We start from the raw sequence: 23,675 nt of genomic DNA, 5'->3' as shown, positions 1-23,675 counted from the left end.
CACAGGTGCAATTAAAATTTTATTTAGATATTTAATCCAAAAGTTATGAATTTTTTTCTTTCATCTTCGCTTGCATGTCCACGTCAGCATGTAGCTGCCAGTCTATATGGGCCATATATCGATCATGGGCCGGTAAAAGTTAAGCCCTTCAGCAAAAGGTAAGTGCTTCAGCCTTCAGCAAAAGGTTTAAGGAAATAGGGCTAGAACCCAGATTCTCCTAGCTGAGAGCGAGTTCCACGAGCCAAAGCCTATAGTTGGCTATTCGGGCCGTCCGGCACGGTCTAGGCCCGACATGGCCAGGCATGATTAGATCCGATATGATTGGTCCGATTACTTATTCATGACGTGCCGGACCGACCCACATGCCGAGGCGTTAGTCCAGGCACGGCACGAAAATCTGTTATCCGTGTCAGGCCAACCCGATAACCCACACGGGCTCTGTGTGCCGTATCAGCCCGTGAGCCCATGTACCTATGGACCTTTTCTTTAATCCAGAATTATCTTAAATTTTTAAATTTCACAAGAAATTTATTGAAATCTTAACACATTCTCAAATTCAAACACTTTCATTCACACGTACACATTCAAACATACATATATACGTAGACAGACACATAGACATCCAAATATCAAGCATTCACGTATACACATTCACAAATTTGAAAACAACAACATATATTAACTTGAGATATTTTATTTATTGCCTTATTAAAAACCTTTGTAGCTAAAACCTCACACCTCGTGAGGATAAAAACCTATAGAGAAAAAAAGTACAGCAAGCTCTAAGTTATTCTAAGTGCATTACAAGTTCAAGTTCTGGACCACATGTCCATACTACGCTACACAGATTCACCATCACCATCAGGATACAAATTTTGAAAAGATTCTTTAAGCATGCTCATGTCTTGCATCTACTTGCTCCCAGTCCTTCACTAGAGCCAGCATCACCACCATCCCAGGCTTAAGTCACCGTTGCCGCTCCTCGATGATTGTGCCAGTTAGGATTGAAAGAACAAGATATGATAGTTTATGCTCATGCCACCAGTTCAAAATGTTAGATTCATCATCGTACTGGTTAACAGTATCACTGTCTAGGTAGGCAGATAGTTCAGAAGCAGCAGCCGGAGAAGCACCAGAAGTTGCAGCCTGCAGCAAGGCACTAGTAAATAATTTTCTATGCAAGGAGGAACTAGCACCAAGACCAGCAGCACTAGTAGAACTAGAACCGGAGGCACACCCCCAAGATCTTACCCCAAGTAGTCTTTTTTCTTACTTGTAGGATTTGGTTGTGCAGCCCTTTGCAACCTTACAACACCAAACTTTATATCATACTTTGGAAAAAACAGATAATTCATAATTCAACCCTTACCTCAATTCAGTAGCAAGAGTAATCATTATCATTAAACTGAGATAGAAGTCTAAGAATATTGTTTAAACCTTTCATCTTTGCCCTAAGATTCAACATAAATGTAAAGGTAAAAGTACAGATATATCATACCAATATTGTAAAAACTTATCTTTCATTGAACAACAACATTTCTTAAATCTCTATCATTTTTATAACTATTTAGAGGGCCAACTATCTCAAAAATATGATGCAATATTAATGGAGATGTGGGATAATAAACACTAGAGAACCATAGAACTGTTCAAGAAATCTAAATTTTTTTTTAGCCACATACCAGTGTTGTTTTGTTAGAGTGGCTGGCCATCAATCAAAAGATGGTTAGTGGTGATAAAAATAGAGAATGAGTTCTTGTAAGGCAAGAGATGTTTTAACATGAGATAAGTGGAATTCCATCTCACATCCATGTCCAAGTCCAAACTTGCGAGGTCTTGCATGAACAACAATACAATATGACTTATATGCAGCAATGCGTTGGTTAGATGAATTTAAAAATAATATGGCAATTCTAAATGCAGACATCATAGACTTAAACACATCAAGACCAGCCTTAACAACAAGATTGGTGATATGACAAGTGCATCTCAGATGCAAGAATAAGCTACCAACATAACCAGATAGAATAGGATTAAGTTGATTAATAGCCTTAGTGTTAGCAACAACATTGTTCAAGATAACAGAAAATACTTTATCAGTTAAGTCAAAATCAACAACAACAGAAGCAACACGCTCAGGAATATTCTTAGCATTGTGAGACACATCTATCAGCCTGAGACCTATGATTATCTTTTCTAATTGACAGTCAACATTTACGTAGTGAGAAACCACACTAATATAATCCTCCTAATATTGCCAGACCCGATATCCGAAGTAAGAGCAACAGAGGATACATATTTCAAACACTCAACAAGCTGTGCACGACGATCATTAAATTACTTAGCAAAATCTCTGCTGATTGTTTGCCTAGAGATATGACAAAACCTAGGATTATAAGTAGTCTTAATATAGTCTTCAAAAGCATCAGTTTCACCAAAGCATAAAGACAAATCAAGACGTGCAATTAACCTACACAACTGAGTACGAGCTACTTCAGAACTATACTCCCAAGTATGAACAAAGCCATCAGGATTAAACTTAAGCTGAGATTGAGTTATAGCGGAATGACTTTTCAGAACAGGATATATAGAAATGTGCCTAAGCAAATGACCAATATCTTAGGTGAAGTCCTTCTTACAGTGCCTACATTTAACACCAGTTCATCGTTTCTTACCATCGATTACCTCATAGATCTTCTCAAAGTCATTCCACGCCTTAGAGGTGGACACTCTCCTCTTCCTGGAAGCGCCACTGCCACTAAAAATACCGGTGCCCACGCTCTCGGACCCTTGAGGCTAAGCAGGATGCCCCTGAGGAAGCGTCTGGACTTCTGGATCGTGGTCTATGGCCTCATTGCTGCCGCCAAACAACTCCTCTGCATCCATAGAAAGGTCTTCCTCATCATCTCCACGAAGACCCATCATCCACAACTCATAGTTGTGGGACGTAGGGTCGTCACCGTCGGCCATTGCCGGCCTCCGGTCCCTCAACGACCTGTGCAAGAAACAATTGAAGCAGAGAACAAAGAATCAAGTGAATAACAAATCAAGAAAAAAAAGAGAAAGAAAAGAGGATCAAGTGAATAACGAATCAAGAAACAAAAAGAGGAAGAAAAGAGGAAGGCGAGCACAGGGGGACACTGGAGATACCTTTGGTCAGAGCACTAGAGTTTCCGTTGACGGCCTCACCAAAGATAGCTTGGGCAAACCACACAGACTTAGAGAGAGAGAGAGAGGGAGAAGGAGATTGGAGAAGAGGAAAGCAAAGAAGATCGAAAAGCAACAAGTCAAGGGAGGAGGAGCAGATCTGACATCGAGAAGAGGTACTGAGGAGATCACCAGATCTAGCACCATTGCCTCGCATCGCCACCGCTCGGTTTTCCCCGCCTTCCCCTTCTTCAATCCCCATCACTGGCCACAGGAGAGGGGGGAAAAGGACTGCCAACGTTGGATCTGGCCGAGCCGCAGCTCGGGAGACAAGGCAGAGGCACAGAACAGCGATGGACCGTGCGGAAGGTGAGGAGGACCGCCGAGTCTAGTTATTAGGATCGGACCGGATCGCCGATCGGACCGAAAAACCACGAAACAGGGACTACAAGGGTCCGATTAGCTTAAGAGACCATATGTGCAATCAAACAGGTAAAAACCCGGATGAACCGGCTAGTTTTTTGTTGAACCATGAACCGAGCGGTTCCATACGAGCTGGAGCATTTTTTATTTGGACCAGAGTTACCCCTCTATCTATTCTGTGTAACCTGAGTTGAGATTGTCTCACATTTTGCGGAACATGGGTGGGAAAAAATTTCAGTTTTTCAGTTTTCCTTGCCAATGGCAGCAGCGCATCTAGCTAGTAGAACTAGGGCCTGTTTGGAGAGTTGCCTAAGTCGCCACCGCCTAAGGTTAGGCAACCGCCACAAGTGCGGCGTGTGTTTGGTGTACTGCCGCGCCTAAGGTTAGGCATGCTGAAGAAAAGTATGGTAAGTGTTTGATGTCCTGCCACGCCTAATGTTAGGCACGTGTGGCATCTGTTTGGTAACACGTCTAACTTATGCATGAGTCTTCTTGAACATCAAGCTCCAAATGCCCGCTCAACTATTGTCCTAAGAGAGGAGTGACGAAGGTTGAATAATTCCCTCTGATTTTCTGGCCGTCTAGTGCCCTGAAACTCCTTAAGATGGTACCGAACACCTCGATAAAGAGATAGTATGCCAGATCTAGCAGCATATCCAGCATCAGCTAAAAAATAGTGACCTACAATTGAATTTAACTAACATTAGCTACTCATTTTAAGAGCCAAAATATGGTATACTAATTACTCCACTAATACCTTCTGGAATTTTTAATCCTGAGGGGCGTGACAAAGCATCTTGGAGCACAAAGGAATCATGAGCTGATCCTTCCCATCCAGCCAATACATATATGAACCTAAGATCGAAATCCACAGCAGCTAACACATTTTGTGTTGGATAGTGCTTTCTACCTCTGAATCTATCTTGCATATATATAGGAACTGATGCTGGTATATGCATGCCATCCAGTGCTCCTACACATTTCTAAATCAAAAAGAAAAAAATTATTCTATTAGTGTACGGAATTATTAGAAGATGAATTTCAATTATATGTGTGTATATTACCTCAAAATAAGGATGAAATCGTCCCGGGCTACTTGTTATCTTTGTATGTGTTTCTGTGGTTCTCATGGTAATGATGTCACGAGAGAGGACACATAAAGCATCTAAAACAATATTAAAATACCTACTAACTGTCTCTTCGGACTGCAAGAATTCAAAGGCAACTGATCTATTTGTCCATCTATGGCCAACAAATTTCAAGAACATGCCGACTTGTTCTTCAATAGATACATTGATACTGACCTCTAACAATCCACGGGACCTTAAATGATCACATAACCTGTGAAACACATCTTTACGCATGCGCAGCTCACTAATACAGTCAACATCAGTTCCATTATAAAGACGGTTAAGCCTTCTCTCTCTTTCCAAATCTCTTTCTAAAAAAGAACCGTATTTGAGACATCTCTTGACCAATCTATTTTGTTGCAACTTGTACCACAATATACAAAGACAAATGGCCATGCAAATAAATATCCTTCTTCTTCTGGTATAATGATCATAGTAATAACAACACTCAAGATATTGCTTCATTGCACCCATCTATATAGATTATACAAACATTAATAGAATGCACGCAACATATACGACAATTACCAACAACAAGATAGTTATACCTCCGGAGCAGAGCTTGCAGCCGGTACCTCACGGACACCTGAAACAAAATGGAAACAAAACATGAGATTCCAGTGCTAATTAATCAATTTTCTGTGAAGAAGCAGAGCCAACGGGCATCTGCGCGGGGGGGGGGGGGGGGGGGGGGGGGGCGGACGGAGGAGGCGGACCGGGGGGAGGGCAGTACCTGGCGGCGCGGACGGAGGAGGGAGGAGACTGCGGCGCGATTTGGTTGTGGCGGCCAAATCGAGCGCCGCAGTCGCGGCGTTTTTTTGCGTGGCGAGTGAGCTGTGGCGCGGCTCAGATTCCGTGGCGCGCTAACCTTAGTATAGCATCCAAACGCGTGCCTAACTTTGCGTGGCATGCCTAGGGTTAGACGGTGGCGGCTTAGGTAGAGCTCCAAACACGCCCCTAGACTGGAGGCGAGCAGCCGGCGGTGCATCCGGAGGCGGGCAGGCCGGCCGCTCCACCTCTTCGCCTCGTCCCTGCTGCTCTTCGCCGGCTCGCCCGCCGAGCAGCCTCTCCGTCTCCGTGCCTCGTCGGCTCGTCGTCTCCTGCGCCCCTGCGGGCGGCGCCGCGGGGCGCACAGGGGCGCGGCGCCGCGGCTGCGCAAGTGCGCCCCTGTGAGGCTGTAACCGGTGATTGGTGAGGCCTTGTCGGCCTGCCCCTGCGAGCTGTGGCTGCCTGGTGCCCGCCTGTTCTCCTACATCCAGCACACAGCCACACACCACATAGGAATGAGCCTGCAGTGCAGACTGCAGAGAGCAGATCTGGCTAACGGTTAGCAACTCAGAATACAAACTCAAAGGATTAGATTTGTATAAATGTATAGTGTGCATATTTGACTGATTTGGAGATGCAAACTTGCTTGCAAGTTGCAACTCAGATTGTTGTTGGAAAGAGAAGATTTGCAGTGTCATTATGTCAGAACTCAGTAGGCTACGCTTGTAATTTTTCATCGTAGAATCTATTGTTGGTTTGGGCTAGTTGCTTGCTGTTGCACAAATTCAATTTATAATTGTGTTACATATGTTGAACTTGGAATTCTATATAATTATGTTATCTATGAGCTTATTTTTCTATGATCAACTATGTAGAATCTACCGTTAATTGTATATGGACCGGTTCACATTATCTGTGACTGGTTCAGTTCAACGGTTCAAAACTTCTGAACTGGCGGCTCAACCGGTTCATTGAACCGATACCCTTGCCGGTTCGATGACCGGTCCGGTCCTAATAACTTGGCCGTCGAGGAGCTAGATCCGGCTAGCAAAGGGGGTGGAGAAGGGAGGGGGATACCAGATCTAGGCGAGGAGGGGCGGAGGAGGCGAGGGGAGCGGCGGGTCTACGATGGCGTGGCTAGGGTTCGGGGGCGAAGGGGAGGCGCGCGTGGGGTGCGAGGGAGGCGAAGAGGCAGCCACGAGGCGAGGCGAGTGGGAAATAGTGGGATAGGGATTAGGGACCGGGCGCCTCCCGTTATATACGTGGAGGCGCTCGGGCTTCCAGGCTTCGCAGGCCTCCCATGCTCTTGGGCTGGCCCACGTACCAAGTCAGGCCGGGGTTTATTCGTGCCGTGCCGGGCCCGATTAATTCCGTGCCTGGCCGGGCCTATGACGGACCAAAAATCATGCTATGGGCCGGCTCGCGGGCCTCGAGCCGGATAAAAACTATACAACGGCTCGTGAGAGCGCTTATATAGCTAAAATTAAACCAAGCCCTGATGGCGCGTATATATGCACGCTTCTGTCAAAAGCTCCATGTACGTAGCTGATGGCCTCACGGCATTTCCTTTATTTCACGCTTACTGTCGTCGGTAATTCCCAAGCTAGTGTGTTGCATTTGTCGCGCTTATTAGGAGTGGCTTCCTTTTAAGTTTCTGGCAACCACACCTATATCCTGGTCTCTTGGTAGTTGGTACAGTACGTATAGAGAGCTAGCTAGTGCGATTGCGATCGATACTACCGATAAAACGACCGCCGACAAGAAAACACAGAGGAACAAAATTAAAAAAACGGCCGAACACGACATGCAGATTAGCAACCAAGTTAACAACCAGCATGTATAGGTTATGTTCCCTCCGACGTGCCCGCGTACGTCTGCAGGCACGGCAGTATTGTCATGTCGATGTAGCTAGTAGCGACATGCGTACGCGCGTACAGCGGCTTCCTAGCGTGCGTCGCGCATCCATCACACGTACTGAAGACGATAAACATTTTACAGGTGCCCGTGACGATCTATTCCATGCAAGATGGAGTAGGTACATGCCAAGCGATTAGTTAATTAATTGGTGAGTACTCATGGTTCCTTGCGTTTTGTTTCTCTTAAAAAAAGTTCTTTTCAAATCGAGCAGCTGCTGATCACCAACCAACGACACCCTGAATACGCGTGGGCGTGGCGACGGAGAGGGACGACAAAGGCAGAGTCGCAGAGAGCGCAAGTACAGAGGAATGAACAGTAGCAGAGCAGGGTTGAATTCGCAATCATGTGAACCAACCAAGGGGATGGACGGCGCGGCCAAAAGTTGGCGCCACACCACCTGGCTACGCTACGCAGCCTGCCGGGGGAATATTGGACCACACCCAAAAGTTAGAGCCACGCACCACCAGCTGCAACTCAACTCCATCGACCAGGCCAAACATCATCAAATCACAAAGATCATAATAATAAGGAAACTAAAAAGTAAAAGTAAAAGAGAACACTGCCATGCTGCATGCTTATCACAGTACCTCTGGTCGATCCCCTGCTGAGGATTAAACTAAAATGCACGGCGCACATTACAATGTAGTACCGACAATGCCAAAGGGCCTTGCATGTTTTCCATCGGCACAGTGGCTTTGCATGTTTTCCTCTTGCCACGGCAACTTTGTACTAAGTTGTAGCCAAATAAAATATTCATTAAAGGCATGCCGCAAGGTCACAGAGATTAGATTATAGTAGTATAATCCAAGTGGTCCAGGCGCGATAGGGACGAACTCCGCTAGCTCTCCACTGATGTCGGTATCATGCGGATCCATCCGTCGGTATCATCCGTGCCAAAGCTATCAGCAGGCCAGCGGCGGCCCAAAGCTGAGCTGCAGGGGACCGGTGCGTGCAGCAGCGAGCACCGGGCGGCGACGAGGCAACCGGCCAAGATCTCCAAGCTCTGAAGATGCGAGGTGAGGTGGTTGCAAGCGCGGCGCAGGCCGGCAGGCGCAATGATTCCTCCGAACCGGGAACCAACCGCCGCGCTCGCACTGCGCGGATGCAGAAGCTTTATTGTTAGCTTGCTAATTGGCGAATCATTTGGCTTTATAAATCTTCCCGGATGCGGAAAGCGGAGATGATGTGCCTTTTCAAAGCGTGATGCGTTGAACAATGGGATTCCACTTTCCATCGCCCGGTTCCTCCCGTGCTTCCTCGGGTTGATGCTGACACACGCGGCGCTATAGAGCGCCATGGGAAAACAACGAAAGAAAATGGAAGCTCGGACGGACCCCTATAAAGCGAGCGAGCGAGCGAGGGTGCGTATGTCACTGTGGAGTCGTAGCATACGCTGCCGCTGCTGTGCTGCTCTACCTCTGCAGACTAGAGCAGCGCACAGTCGTATTCGTGGCCGGCGGACAGGCGGGCCAGCATCTTCAGAGATGCGCACTTTTCAGTTTTTCTGCTGGGGTGGCTGGCACTCGCACTGGCACGGCATACACGTAGCGTATCTCTGCAATATATCTTCACCTGACCTGCACTCTGGTCCACTGAAACCGTAGACCACAGCACGACCTCAGCTAGATTTTCTCTACATTTTCTGAGCACTTGTCTTTCAGCATCCAACCTTTACAGTACAGTTTACAAGTATATATTAGTCAGGATTGTCTTAACTTGCTGAGGAATCAGAACCCGATCAAAGGCATATATAGTTGAAAGATAAAGCATCTGACTGCATACCTTCATCACCATTTAACAAAGATCAACGCTTTCTTCCAAATCGCGGTTCTGCTAGGTGCTCACACCCATCATTCGCTGCAAATGCACAAACAATGCAACTAGTACCACGTACCAGTAGTGCATCGTAGTTTAGTACGAGTGTAGCTGAGCCAGCTGCAACGGCACACAGCTAAGCTCTAGCTCTAGCTGAGGCTGACCCGGCTGCTCAAGACCTCAAGTGCTCAGCAGCTGAGGAAAAGGGCAGCTTTCTTGAGCCGAGCACCCAACCGTTTCCACGGCGGCCACCAGAGCAGCGACAGCGAAAAGCACAGCATATTTTGTTGCCACCCACCTTTGCCTCTGCCCGCTGTAAAATACTAAAACCGTACCTTTTCAGTCCTGGCGCAACTGCAAGAGCGCCCTGTTCCTGACGAGCTCTGTTGAGCCCTGGCACTGGCAGAAGGCGGCAGCAGGCTCCCAGGGGAACAGCAACAGCAATGCGCTCGCTCGCAGCCCAACGCGCTGCCGCTGCTGGCTGGGAGCCATGGGAGGGAGCGGACAGAGGGAGATCAGAAAAAGATGATGCTACAGGCAGGCTACTAGCTAGAGCTAGGGAGGAAGCGTGGACCGTGTCTGGCAGCAGGGCTGCACGGGAGGGCGGGCCGGCCAAAAGCTGGGATCGTGCAAATCTTCCCCGCCTGCACGCCCAATTATCCCCTCACCTACCCTTGTCATCTCCTGTCGCCTCCTCTCCTCTCCTGCGAGCACCCTTCCCCATCGCCATCGCTGACCGATAAGTGATCACTGATCACCACCCCCCCTGCTTCACCCTCTCTCTCTACCGACCCTCTTAACCGTCCTCGCTTCGCTAATCCGGGGGGGGGGGGGTTAACTAAACGCCTGCCACCTTTTCAGAGCGTCTCTGTGCCACCAGCACCACCAGCAGGAGGCTGCAGCCCTGCATGATGGTAGAGTACCATCGGTGTAGTAGATGGGCACCACCAGCAGCAACAGCTATAGATGCCATATGATCCAGCACGTTGGCGTATGCCGTGCTCCATTCCCGTTATTCCCACTTCCCCCACTCTGCTAGTGCTAGCCCCGCGGAATCTCCCCCAACCCCTCCCCTCTCTCGGCGTCGTCCTCCCTCTGACCCCCTCCCCACCGCTAGCAGCCAACAGCTCGCTGCCCATTCTGCTTGCGCCGCGCTCCGTCCAGCGGCTCACCACGGGTTTACTAGAGGCGAGTAGGCGACCGGCCGGGCACTTCCAGTCCCGCACGGCAATCCCCTCGCTTGCTTGCTTGGTCCTCCTCCTCCTCTAGCTGCGAGCAGCTGCTGCGTCTGCTCATTTGTTCGCTTCTCCTTGGGCGACCTGTCGACCCCGACATCGAACACGAGGGAGGCGAGCCGAGGGAGCAGAGGTCATCACCGATTTCACATCTGCACTTGTTTTTTTTAAAAAGACATTTTTTGCCCCTTCTTGTTGCCGAGACGAGCTGTTGTTTTCTTTCTAGTTTACTCACCCAGTGTTCCCCTGATCTCGTCCTCCCTGCTGCAGGGTATAAGAGAGCCCGGCCACCAGCGTCTTCAGTGCACGTCGTCGTCTCGTGCAGTCTTGATTGGAGCTTGAAAGGAGGTGGGAGGAGGAGGAGGAGAGATGGGGGAGGCAGCAGAGGCCAGCAAGACCCTTCACAACTGGATGGGCGAGCCGGGGCAGGGGGACCGGGACGACGAGGAGAAGACGCTGCAGCTCAGCCTCGGGCTCCCCGGAGGGGGAGGAGGGCCGGCAGCCGCCTGGAGAGCGCCGGGCAGGGAGAAGGGGAGCCATTCTGCTGCCGGCAGCTCCATGCTCTCCCTCGGCTACTCCAACGCGGCTTTCTCTCCCTGCTCACAAGGTATGTTGTATCATCTCTGGATCGCAGCACCATGGTTCTCATCAGACAGCAGTAGTTTTCATGTCAAATGTTGTTCTTGGTCTGGTTGGTTGGTTGCATTGCACAATGAGCTACCAGAGTGCTAGTCTTTGTTAAGATACGTGAATATGAGACGATGAAAAATGTGAAGTTTGCATCTTTGTCAGGCCTGATCTTTGTTCTCCCGCAATTCTAAGTTTTTATTAGGCAAGAAGAGAGTCCTAGCAGAAAAATTCTTGAAAATTTGCTGTTTCAGACATGATTAGAATGGCTGTTCTTTCTTATTCAGAAACTAAGATTACAGAGGACATGGTCGAGGCCTAAAAAAGAGAGGCCTATATATTTGTAATTTTGTGCTAGCTTAAGTTTGTGCTCGACAACTGTTGTTGCATAAAGCTCAGTAATTGAATAATAAAAAAAGTAATTCATTTTTTCCAAAGTAATACGAGTCAAGCAGTTGAGACTTCAAAACTTGAGAACCAATAAATTCATTCTGTTTGATCTTATGTTCTCGTTCTGCACAAGCCCTTCCATGCGTTCCTTGTGTAAGCTTGTTTGTTTCGATGCTTTGTTCTTGAGTCAGTATTCAGGAGCAATGAAAGTGGAAAGTATTTCTCGGCATGAACTGCTCTTGTTTCTTTCTCCTTGTTCTTGTGCAGGCAAGGCAAAGGGGTCCCCAGCGGCCGCTACAGGGCATGCCCTTCCGTCCACCAACAACGCCTCCCAGACAAGGTGTGAATCAATCATAACCCCTCACATGCCGAATTCCGCAAGGAATTCTTACCAGCTTTTTAGTAGCAAGAGTTGGCAGCTAGTCCTGTTCAAATGTTTGCGCCCACAATAATTTCTTTATTCTTCCCGTCTGCCCCGGCATGAGTTTAAGAGGGTGGTGGCTCCATCTCCTGCCGCACTGCTCCTCATTCATGGCGAAACAATCCAGGATTCAAGGGCCGTCGGCTTTGTTTTCATCTGCCTGCTGCCATGCATGGAGCTGGATATGGGGATGGAGCTCCTCCCATTTATGAGGGATGCAGTTGTTTTTGGCCCTGTGCAGTGCTCTTTGTTTTGTCCCTAGTCCCTAGTGGCCAGTGCATGGATTTGAACATGCCATGTTGCCTCTCTGTTTACAGTTTACACCCCTTAAACTTAACCATGCCACAGTATGAGTTCTGTGTTTACTTTTCTTTAGAATAAAAATAAACTATGCTGCTACTATTACTAGCTTAGTCCCTAGTGGCCAGTACTAAGGTGGCCAGTACTAGTCTACTACAATTTTCTGTTGCCAAGCTGTACAAGCCTTAAAATTTCAAGACTCTTAATATCAGTCGTCAGAAGTTGTTACAACTGTTTTAAACATGAAGCATTTCCAAGAAACAAAGAGCCTAAGTTGTTCTCGATTACCACTTACCAGTACAAACATGCCAAGCGCTACAAGCCTTAAAATTTCAAGGCTCTTAATATCGGTCGTCAGAAGTTGTTACTAAAACTGTTTTAAACAGGAAACATTTCCAAGAAACAAACAGCCTAAGATATTCTCAGTTACCACTTACCAGTACATCTACCTTAATCTATGTGCGTTCACTAGCAGGGACTTCTTTGCTTGTTAATTGTAGTTTGTTAATTGTAGTTCTTATCCAGTAAACACTATATATGCTTCATTCTCATGTCTCACCATTTCATTCTTGAACTTCAGATCTCCAAATGCCCCAGTTATCGGGTGGCCTCCAGTTCGTACATTCAGAAGAAATCTGGCTGCCTCTAGCAAAGCATCCCTTGATCACCAGAACGGGAAGAAGGCTGCCAAACCTGAAGAGACCATAAAAAGAGCTCCATTTGTGAAGATTAACATGGATGGCATTCCTATTGGTAGAAAAATCGACCTGAATGCCCTTGATAGCTACGAGAATCTGTCTCTGGCTGTTGACAAGCTATTCCGTGGACTCCTTGCAGGTACATGATCAATCCTACTTGTTTTCATGTACCTTTTACCGTTGCTTGATACAAGATTATGACAAGTATGTGTTAATTTTCCGTTACATGAATAACAGCTCTATCTCCTTGACTACAACATTATGGTGAAAGACTATTTTCCCTCTTACGTGCTATGTAGCTTTTGATATTTTGAATGTTTGAGTTGCTTGATCAGTGTCTGCTGCAATTTGTTCAATTCTTTTATTTCTGCATGCAGCACAACAAGACCCTCTGCCTTCTGGTACAAGGAAGTGTCCGCAGGAAGAGGTGGCAATATCGGGTTTACTAGATGGAAGCGGCGAGTACACTCTAGTTTATGAGGATTATGAAGGTGACAGGGTGCTGGTTGGTGATGTTCCCTGGGGGTAAGTTTTCCCTTCTATTAGTCTTGGAATGCTATGTTAAAAAGGGTACAGCCTCTATTAGCATTCAGAATTTCCGAGTAGTACAATACTTCATTCTCTTAGTTTGGTAGCAAAATTTATACTTGAAAAGATTTAAAATCCGGTCTGATTGGCCTAGACTGCATATTCTTACACACAGATTTTTGTCAAACTTCTGCCCAGAAATGCTGCCCAAAGTTGAACCCTGTCACCTCCAGTTTATAGGTTTGTTTACTGCAGAGCAAGCTAACAAGTGTGCTACTTCGATTCCTGCAGGATGTTTGTTTCTTCAGTGAAGAGGCTGCGAGTTCTGAAGACATCTGACCTCTCTTCATCTGTCAGTACTTCTTCCCTACTCTCTGCTTATCTTGACCCTGCCTTCAGATTCCTGACTCTCACTATCCTTGCAGCTAACAGCATCAGGCCGGAAAAGAGCGGTGGCTGAGTGCTGACACTGCCTGTGATGTGCCGTGAAGAAGAAAACATCTTCTGAGCTTGTATCAAATCATCTTTCTTCTGGGCTCCCTTTCTTTTCCCTAATTTCTTGGAAGGGATCATCGGTGCGCCGAGCTGAAGGGATCATCGGTGCACTGACCTTTTGGGTTTTATGTTCTTATTATTCTGTTTCTGCCTATGTCGATTCAGAGAAGTGATGTGTTGGGGCAATTTGCCGTGATGGTATGTAAATGTTCAGACGAATCAGCGCCACACATCAACGCTGTCTAATTCTGTTTGTTGCCTGCAACCTACTGATTACTCGTTCTGTTCTTTGGTTCAGCTCATTGCTTGTCGTCCCGTTTCTAGAGTACAGATTCAGGCTATGTATTCCACCAAAAATTTGCAGTTGCTGTTATCCGGCTACTAGTATACCAGCGTGTGTAGAATACCCTAAACATCAATTTCTCACGTGACTCGCAGAAACCATTTACGTGGTGTTTGGTTACAAGGACAGTTCTTATCACATTGAATCTTCGGATGCTAACTAAATATAAGGTAATTATAAAATTAATTACACTAATTATACAGATGGAGGCTAATTACACAGATGGAGGCTAATTCACGAGAAGAATTTATTAAGCCTAATTAATCCATTATTAGCACATATTTACTGTAGCACCATATTGTTAAACCATAGACTAATCAGGCTTAATAGATTCATCTTGCAAATTAGTCTCCATCTGTGTAATTAGTTTTATCATTAATCTATATTTAATATTCCTAATTAGTAGTCAAATATTCGATATGACACCTGCAAAATTTAGTGCGTGGAACCAAACAAGCCGTTAGTAGCCGTATAACGTATCATGGTTGCAACAAAGAAAGAAAAGATGCATCTTAGGATCAGCAAAGCACTGATCCAATGAAGTACATGCCGCAGATGACAATGTCAAACAAGCTCAGAAAACGAAGAAACAAGACAAACACGGCGGAAGACAAACACGGCGGAAGGGAAAACTGCAGATCCTCTCCGATCATGTCATACCCAATTTTGGAAGCAAAATGGAATGCATAGCATATGTGTGATAGGATCTATTCTTACACATATATTGACATAGAGAGCGTAATATATTAAAGACAATATTCAAAAGGGTAAACAAAAGTGAATAATAATATTATTATACTCCGAATATTATAAACGTTCCATCGTTATCCTAAACAAGTCTTCGGTAACGTCTTCTTCCACGGGCAGTTGACCGGGTGAACGCACACCTAGAACTCTTCGAAGTCATAGTTCTCCACTTCAATGTTCTCTTCTGAGCAGCAGTTAGATAAGGGTGAATACACTTGGTACTCAATAAGTGCGGAAAAGAATGCAAGGCTAGCAAGAGAGGCTAAAAGGCTTATAGCGGTTAGCATTTTAATTGGTCATATTTTATTAGCGAGCACCTATTTATCTAAGTATTAGTTTATACCTACCCACTTAAGCAAAAAGTAAACAATATTATTCCAAAGCCAAAAACCACAATTCGATTCATTCTTTATTATCATGTGAGGTTTCAAGCTGCTCGTAACCGTGAGCATAGCTGATATATCAGTTTTCACTCTGCAGAGGTTGTACACTTTCACCGCAATTCGTGTCTCCCGATTTGCCCGATGTAGCTAGCCTCTTAAACACTTCCGAGGTGAGTGGTAAGAGATTCACTACAAAACCTTTAAAAAAACACGCAGAGAAACTAATGGCCCGCTAGGGTTTTCTGTAGCAGTATGGTCCATAACCCTCCCTAATGGTCTGAACCTTAACAAAGGCTGCTACCCCAAGAGGACCGGGCTATATCCCCATCACCGAACCCCTCCTTGCCCTTTCGGTAAGGCCATTAGTTAATTACGCATCTAATTAATCAGATAGGGTCAGAGCCATGTGACATTATGCTTGTACTATTTTCTTAGGTGGTTCTCCATATTCTAAATAAATATAGTATTCTTGCAATTAACCGGAATGTAACAACATATAAAGTCATGTTTAAAAAAATTCCAAAGATTATAATATAACCATCCCAACATAAAGCATCTAAGCATTTCTATTCAACATATTAAATTAAAACCTGGTGTTCAAGGTTTCAGGGGTGAAAGAGGTAAGTCCTTAATAAGCATTCCATCAAGTTAATGCAATACAACTAAAAGTAGTGAATTATCATGCTAGTTACTAGGACAAAGCAGAATATGTGTGACACCCTAGGTGTCAAAATTGTAACTCACTAGGAAAAAATGTGTAATGCGTGTATTGAATTGTGTGAAATTGAGTGAATATAAGGACTTATGTGTAATTTTCAAAAGTAGGAGTCCTTTTATGCAAAATATTTAAATTAGAAATGTAACTTCCAATTTTGACTAGAGGTCAAAGTGTAAAAGTGTTAGTCATCATTACATTACCTAAACTTGCAATTCAGTCCAAAAGTATATGGAATTTACCTAACTAAGGACAAAAACTTTGAAAAGTTTGAATTAAGTCCAAAGTTTTTAAATAAAGCTCTATCCTTGGAGTTTTTGAATTTGAACCATAAATAAAAGTGATAAGGTTTGAAAAGTTCTACAACTTTTATGTTGACCATTTTCTCATTTGAGGTATAAAACAGTGAGGAAATCTGGCTTTATAGTGAGGTCCCTAAAGTTTCTAAAGCTTACAATTCAGCCCCTGGCCCCCCCTCTTCTTCTTCCTCCTCTGCTTCCCCTCTGCCGTGCCGCAGCGCCGCCGCTGGCTACCGATGCCGCGCCGCCCAAGGCCAGCTATTGCTCTAGCCCCGCTCCACACGTCGTCCCCGAGCTCGCCTGCCGCCTTAGCCCCTCTCTGCTGGCTTTCCCCGAGCATGCCACGTTGCTCTGCCGCTCGACCAAGCCGCCCCTCTGCCGCCGCAGGCTGCCACCGCTCACCGTCGCTGCAACCTTGCCGGCGCCACCTCCTGCTCTGGTAGCTCCCACGCGTCGCCTTCGAGCCAGCCGCCACCCTAGCTCCTCTTCTTTGGCTTCCTTCCGCGCGCTCCACGCCGCCCCGCCTCTGCCCGAGCTCTGCTCGGCCGCCACCTCGCCGCCGTCGTGGCTGGCACCGTGCATACCTTCCTCACCCTTCTTTACAGGTCTAAGACGCTCAGTAGCTTTCCTCCCTCCATTTCGCTCTCTCTTGCACTCGCATTTCACACCGAACTTCGAAATCCACCGTCGCCGCTCGAGTTCTTCTCCGGCGACCTCTTTGCTCTCCGTGGGCAGACCACCACAGCTCCTCTCGATCCACGATAGCCCCTCCTCTAGCTTTGCCATGATTCCGTGAAGCTCACCGCCCTTCACTCGACTACTTTCGAGCTCCAATTTCACCTCCCCGACGCTCGCCGGTGTTCATCTTCCCCGCCGTCATCACGGTCACCATCGGTCACCCCCTTCTCGTAGCTGTTAGCCTCAACTGAATGCTGCAATGCATCACTCGTGGCTCACTGATGCTCGTGCGCAGGACCTTTGCCGCCGTTGATCAATGGAGCACCGCAGTCGTCGTCAACCTCTCTGCCGCCACCTCGGTCTACTGTGGAGATCTACCTTCCCGACCACCCCAACTCTCGCCAAGGTGCTTAATCGAACCGTCTTGCTTCCCTTGAGCTCCTGCCCAACCTCCAGTCCACTGCCGATGCGCCGCCACGCCGGAACACCGCCGCCATGGTTGAGCTCCATCGCCGCCGCCTCGGTTCACCGCCGTTCCAGCCTCTCCGGTCAACCCCGACCATCACATCACCGCTAGCAAGGACCGCCCTAGTCCCCTGATCCTCCCCGGCCGGTTCCCCCTCGCCGTCGGCGACCACCGTCGCCGGAATTTGGCCGGCGAGTTCCAGCTTCTCTGTCCCGATGAACCAAGGACCCAATTGCGTTGATTTAAATCTTCCTGAGGGCCTGGCTGCAAGATTCCAGTCCCTCCCCCCAAATCAAAATCAGTGATTCTTAGAAATTTGTAGAAATTCGTAGGAAATTCAGAAAAATACCAAACCAGTTTTGTTTGAATCCTTGAAGTAAATTCTATAACTTCTGTTACTAGGGTTTAGTGTGAAACTAAATGCTTTTACAGCTATTTTAAAGTTTAGCAAAAGGGTGTCTTATGTGTAACTTTTGCATGCTAGCTTTATTGCTTGTAATTTTTGGTGTGTAGCTTGTTTCGGGTATGAGTCAGCTTGTGTGCAAATTTCACTTACAGTACTAAACCCTAGCTTAAACTAATTTAAACTTATGCAAATCAAACTTGAAATGGTTTAAATTTAATCAAGCATATTACTAAGGTTCTCACACTTAGATCTTTTTACTATGTGATGTTCTGTAATTGAGTAGTTCATAGTAAATCTTTCAAGAATTTATGGCACTCTTTTGTCTAAGGTTTGAATTTAAACTTGAAGTTTGAACTTAATTGAAATACCTCAATTTCTGTCTTCAAGATTTTATGAAAAATTTACAGTAAGCTCATTTAATAGAGTTAAACACACCTATCAAAATTTAAGACTAGAACCTTTATAGATTTCAAATTAAAAATAAAACTTGTTATCATAAGTTTAATTTGCAAAAAGTAAATTAGAATTCTTAAAATTCAAATCCCTGTTTTGTGATGCTTTGACTTTGAATTGCTGGATTGCAACTTTATCGTGAAGTGAAGTTCTTAAATCAACAACCATTGCTTCAAATCACTGCATATCATGTAGATTCGACTACACTCGCCGACGGAACCTACGAATTGATTCCGGAACCCGAGCAGGGCATTTCGGAAGACCAAGTGAATGTCGCCGAGGAATTAACTGAAGCCCCAAACCAAAGTTCGGAAGTTTTTGACATCAGTGACCCCAGCCCCACCAGCGAAGGCAAGCCTCGGACATAAACCGCTATTTTTTTACTACACTGCAATTTATATATTCATATATATCTACTTGTGCATTTAAGTTTCCAGGACTTGTAATGTAACCCTAGTTGCATATTCCTAGGAACCTATGTATGGAATACTCGAACCAGAGTCCTACTAGCTGCTAAGCTAATAGAGCCGGTAGAAGTCGAGTGATTTCCTGTCACTCGCGAGCTTTATAGGAGTTGCAATGTTTATATTTCTGCAACCACTATATGGACGACGGACAGGGTTGTGATTATGATTCATGGCCTGGGTAAAAACCCCGTCTGTGTTGATGAAAATTTGATAAGATCGCAGTGTGTGATAGCGGTGGTTAAGCGTTTGAAAGTACTAGCCACATGCCGTGAAATATGGTAAACGGTAAGCCTAGTAATCGATCGGCCCGAGGAGTGGACATACCCCCCACCACTCGTAATTTGGTTTTTCACACGCACCGACGTGCGGGAGTACGTTCCGCACAGCGGATAGGAGTACGGTCATGTAGACGCGCTACAGACGTACGTCTTGCACATTGGATGTGCGTATGGTCCTACAGTCGCTTGTGGTGGCACTGATCCACGAGTCGGAATGAAAGGTAAACGGTTGCTTCGGAACGATCATTGGATGTTCCAAGCGTGTGAGCTAGGTTTACCCTTGCAAGGTTGTGAAATTCGATTCAGAATCATCTGTTTCTCGCGAAGATTGAGACTGCTTGATCCCTTTGCCACATAGAGTAACGAGAGCAACCTTATGATGGTCAAAGATGATATTTGTTTAAAAGATTCTACCATGACTGAATAGTTATAGTTGCTTACCTAGAATGGATAATCAACTAGAACCTGGAAGCTAATATTTGAAATTAAGGATCTACTCTTTGTTGCTTTTCAGCTGAAACTATACCCAGAACCCTTAAAAGCCTTCATAGTCTAGTTACATGGCTAAGTATACCATGAAACGGATAAGCCTTGCTGAGTATTAGTATACTCAGCCTTGCAATATGGCTTTTGTTCCAGGTAATTCCTCTAAGGACTTTGCCTTGTCTGCACCCTGGCCCTATGCCCTTTCTGATGGTTGGTTCGTGGAGTGGGATCCGTCCCCGACCAAAACAGGTCCCTCCGAGTGATGTTGAGCATGGGCTTAACTCAACATCCGTTGTGCGACGTCTGGTAGTGTCGCATTTTGTTTTCCGCTGCAGATACTCTAACCATGAACAGTTTGTATAAATTCGTACTAGTTAGGTTTGCTACAATACATGTTTGATAACTAATGTAATATTATGCCTGTGATGTAAAATTGTCGGTGTTTGTATCTCTGGACTCATCTTCATGCAAGGTACCTTGTTTTGATCCTGAGTTAGGTGGTTTTATCGGGACTTTACCCGACGGACCACGGGGTTACACCGTTTGAACTGCGATTGAGTCTTTAATGCCTTCCGAGAAAGGATCAGCGCACTTGAGCCGGTGTAATTCAGGTTGGTTCTGCCACAGCTGGTATCAGAGCTAACAAGACTACGCCGGAGATATGAATTGCCCTAAAAATACTTTTAGTATAAAATTGAACAAACAAAGTATTTTGCGAAACTACGTTGGTTTTGTTAAGGATTGTGCTTAGTACGTAAAGCCCTAGGGTGATGTTTATTAAGGGAATTAGAGGTGGCTATAGTATATATATGTATATATAAACTCTGACTTCCAGCATTACCTTTCCGTTAAAACTTAAATTCATGCACAATCAACTTTACATTTTGTAACGACACCTTCGATGATGAGGTAAGAAGGTAAGGATCCTCAGCTAACTGGGGAGTTAGCCTTCCCGTCGGTAATGCGAATCGAACGTTGTTTCTCAAGCAGTGGCCTACTTGAGATGCTGCCAATATATCAACTTAGGTTGATTATATTGGGAGTATATGGTTCGGCGCAGGGTATGGCGATAGCTGTTCATACCCCCGCATTTTGCGGTATCCCCGTGAATACGTTATTTCGGTAACGTATGTTAACGTTGTCTGTACGGCGGGAATTGTACAGATGCTGTTTCTATAGTAAACAGTAATTATTTGGAACGCTTTCATGACATGCTGGCATGAAAGGTTCATTGGAGATATATATTATGGTTTTCTGCAGGTACGCTAACCATGATTCGATAGGTTCTGAATGGTTAGGATTTGTCGACTAGATATTGTAGGGAGAGACGTATCTATGTTATGCCACCGTAACTAACCACGTAAGTTCAAAGATATTTGGCAGTTATTTTGGTTTGTGAGGACGTTAGTGCGTGCATGCATTTTTTGAATTGATTGTAAATAAAACTCGTGTTATGTTGTGATGGGGATACTTAGAGTGTGGTTATCCACAAAGTGCAGTCTAGAAATGATCACACAGCCATAGGGTTTAGAATCTCGGTATCTTTGTTTCATCCGCCAAATCTATCATAACTATCTGATCTCCAATTCTTGTTGTGCCCAGAATCCAATATATTGTTCCATTTACCTTCTGAGTTCTTAGTTGGATGTATGTCTTGGTGCATTCCAGCATTTCCTGAGCTTAACTCACGTTTTTTCCGCAGCCTTCTTAAAACCCCAAGGAAGTTATATCTAATCTAACATTTGAATCCTTTTGATTCAGATGGCAGATGTTTAGAGGATCTATTGGGATGCTGGGGGATATGCTCGCACCGCTTGCTTACATTGGGAAGGATTTCCGAAAATCTTGTGGTATACACTTCGTATATTTCACTACCGGTACCCACCCCAGTATAAGGGTCGTGAGTTTATTGAGGTTGGAGTCCCTCGATGCCATGCTACTGTCACTATTCCTCAACATCCTATCCTTGGGTGGCAATCCATTGAGATGGAGGTTGTCGGATATCATCTCGTAGATGCTTTTGAGACAGCAGCCCTCAAGGCTATTACTACCTTTTGTGAACAACATCCGGAGGAAGTAGCAGCGTACCCCATTGGACTATTTCCGGCAGTTTTTGCACATGATGCTGAGTGGAACTATAGAACAAACCATTTCGGACATTTAGTTGGAAGTCTCGCCGGAGAGACCCATAAGGCCGTGATCAGGTATATGAATGCTCAGTATCGTTTCCAGTCACTTAAGCAACAATGTATGGACGATATGGTGAATCTGGCCCAGGATTTTCATAGGAGTCTTACTCTGAAAGATGACCAGATTTATTTGCTTGGTCAAGGAATTGCCGGGAGAGATACTACCATTGGACATTTGGAGGTGCAGATCTTGGAGGGTGATGCTCAAATTCTCCAGCGCAACACAGTAATTGACTTTTTGCAGGAACAAGTCCATGACTTGAACCAAGAATTAAGTGACGCCCTTGGACATATTGAGATGCTCAAGGAATAGCAAATGCCTCCTCTTGTGCCCAATGAGCTAAATGAAGAAGAGGAAGATTCAGAAGAAGAACCTAAGGAGATTGAAGGCGTGTCTGAGATAGATTCAGAACATGGAGATCCAGCACCTAATCCTCAGCCCAATCATTCTTCTTCTGGCGGCCATTCTTCTTCCGGCAGCCAGTCTTCCGTGGGCAACCTCGACGACTTCTTATCATCTTTGTCATCGATATCCTGGATGTGTTTAGTGTACTATGGTGTGATATAAGGAGTGTGTAATCTAGCTTGACCTAAGAGCCACTTGTTGTATTATATGTGGCAAGAGTAAGTATGGTTGAATGGTAATTGATAGATTACCCGAATGTAATATACAGACCACCAGTTGTAATCTATAATCTAAGTTTATGTTCAGTCATCTATCGATCTGTCAATCTATTGTGCTATCTTTATATGTTTTCTTTTCGTGTGGTATATTCTGAAAATGGAAGCAAGGATAACCTCATGTAATGGACATCTTCCATATTTTTCAGATGGTTGGCGCTACGCGTGGAACTCCTGAAGGTTTCAGGCCAGACCAGGCTAGCGGTTCCCAACAACCGCCACCGCCACCCCCAAATCTAGTAGAGGTTATGGCACGACAGACTGAGCTTCTCAATCTGCTCGTGCAAGCACAACAGAACCAGTATCGCCAGCAATCACGAGGAGGTCGTGATGACCTCAAACCCCAAGTGGCCAGCTATCAGGATTTCTTCAGCACCCAGCGCCCATTTTTCAGTAAAGCTGAAGAACCTCTGTATGTCGATGCATGGCTTCATACCATTGAATCGAAGTTCGCCCTCCTTACTATACCTTATGCAGACTCAAGTAAAGCTCACTTCGCCGTCCAGCAACCTCGTGGTGCTGCTCGTATTTGGTTGGATAACTATTGTGTCATGCAACCTGATGGCCATGTTATCTCCTGAGAGTAATTTCGGACTATCTTCAGGGCACACCATATACCAGAAGGGCTAATGGAACGGAAGTTGAATGAATTCCTAGCACTCACCCAAGGCACCCGTACGGTACTACAGTATGCACAGACTTTCAATCATCTGTGCCAATATGCAGGCTATCATGCGGACAATGATATCAAGAAACAGGATCGTTTCCGTCGTGGCCTCAGCACCAAGCTCAAGGAACACCTGAACCTTGTTAAGGCTAATACTTTCAGTGAGCTGGTTAATACGGCCCTAACCCAGGATGATTGTATCATGGCACATCGTGCCGAGAAGAAACATAAGATCCCCACTGGACCCTCGAGTGCTCAGTCACCGAGGTATCGTGTTGTTCCCAATGCTCCATCTGGCAGATTTATTTTCCGCCCGCCTCAACAGCAAGGAGGGTATAGACCTCCAGTGCTTCCGTAACAGCTGCAACAGTTTGGCCCACGGCCAAATAATCAACAGTTTCAGCAGAGAAGCAGCACTAATCGCTGTTTCAATTGCGGGAGTACAGATCATTTATCAAGGATTGTCCTCGGCCCAGGAAGCCTCCTCAAGGGCAGAGTTCGAATTAGAACCATCAGGGAAAGG

The 23,675-nt window shown here is 45.7% G+C and overlaps 1 protein-coding gene across 1 annotated transcript; it reads left to right on the top strand.

Moving 5' to 3' along the window:
- The first annotated feature begins 10,175 nt into the window (after window positions 1-10,175).
- On the top strand, window positions 10,176-14,177 carry LOC112899985 (auxin-responsive protein IAA7). The gene is made up of 7 exons (XM_025968678.1): window positions 10,176-10,568; window positions 10,706-11,042; window positions 11,720-11,792; window positions 12,754-13,010; window positions 13,249-13,396; window positions 13,691-13,751; window positions 13,825-14,177. Exons 2-7 carry the CDS (start codon window positions 10,805-10,807, stop codon window positions 13,864-13,866), a joined length of 819 nt encoding a protein of 272 aa, XP_025824463.1. The 5' UTR covers window positions 10,176-10,568; window positions 10,706-10,804; the 3' UTR covers window positions 13,867-14,177.
- The last annotated feature ends 9,498 nt before the right edge of the window (window positions 14,178-23,675 follow it).

The sequence above is a fragment of the Panicum hallii genome, chromosome 1 (genome assembly GCF_002211085.1).
Source record: "Panicum hallii strain FIL2 chromosome 1, PHallii_v3.1, whole genome shotgun sequence".
NCBI lineage: Eukaryota > Viridiplantae > Streptophyta > Magnoliopsida > Poales > Poaceae > Panicum > Panicum hallii.
The sequence above is the reverse complement of the archived record's forward strand: the minus strand, read 5'-3'. Positions and strand labels throughout refer to the sequence as shown.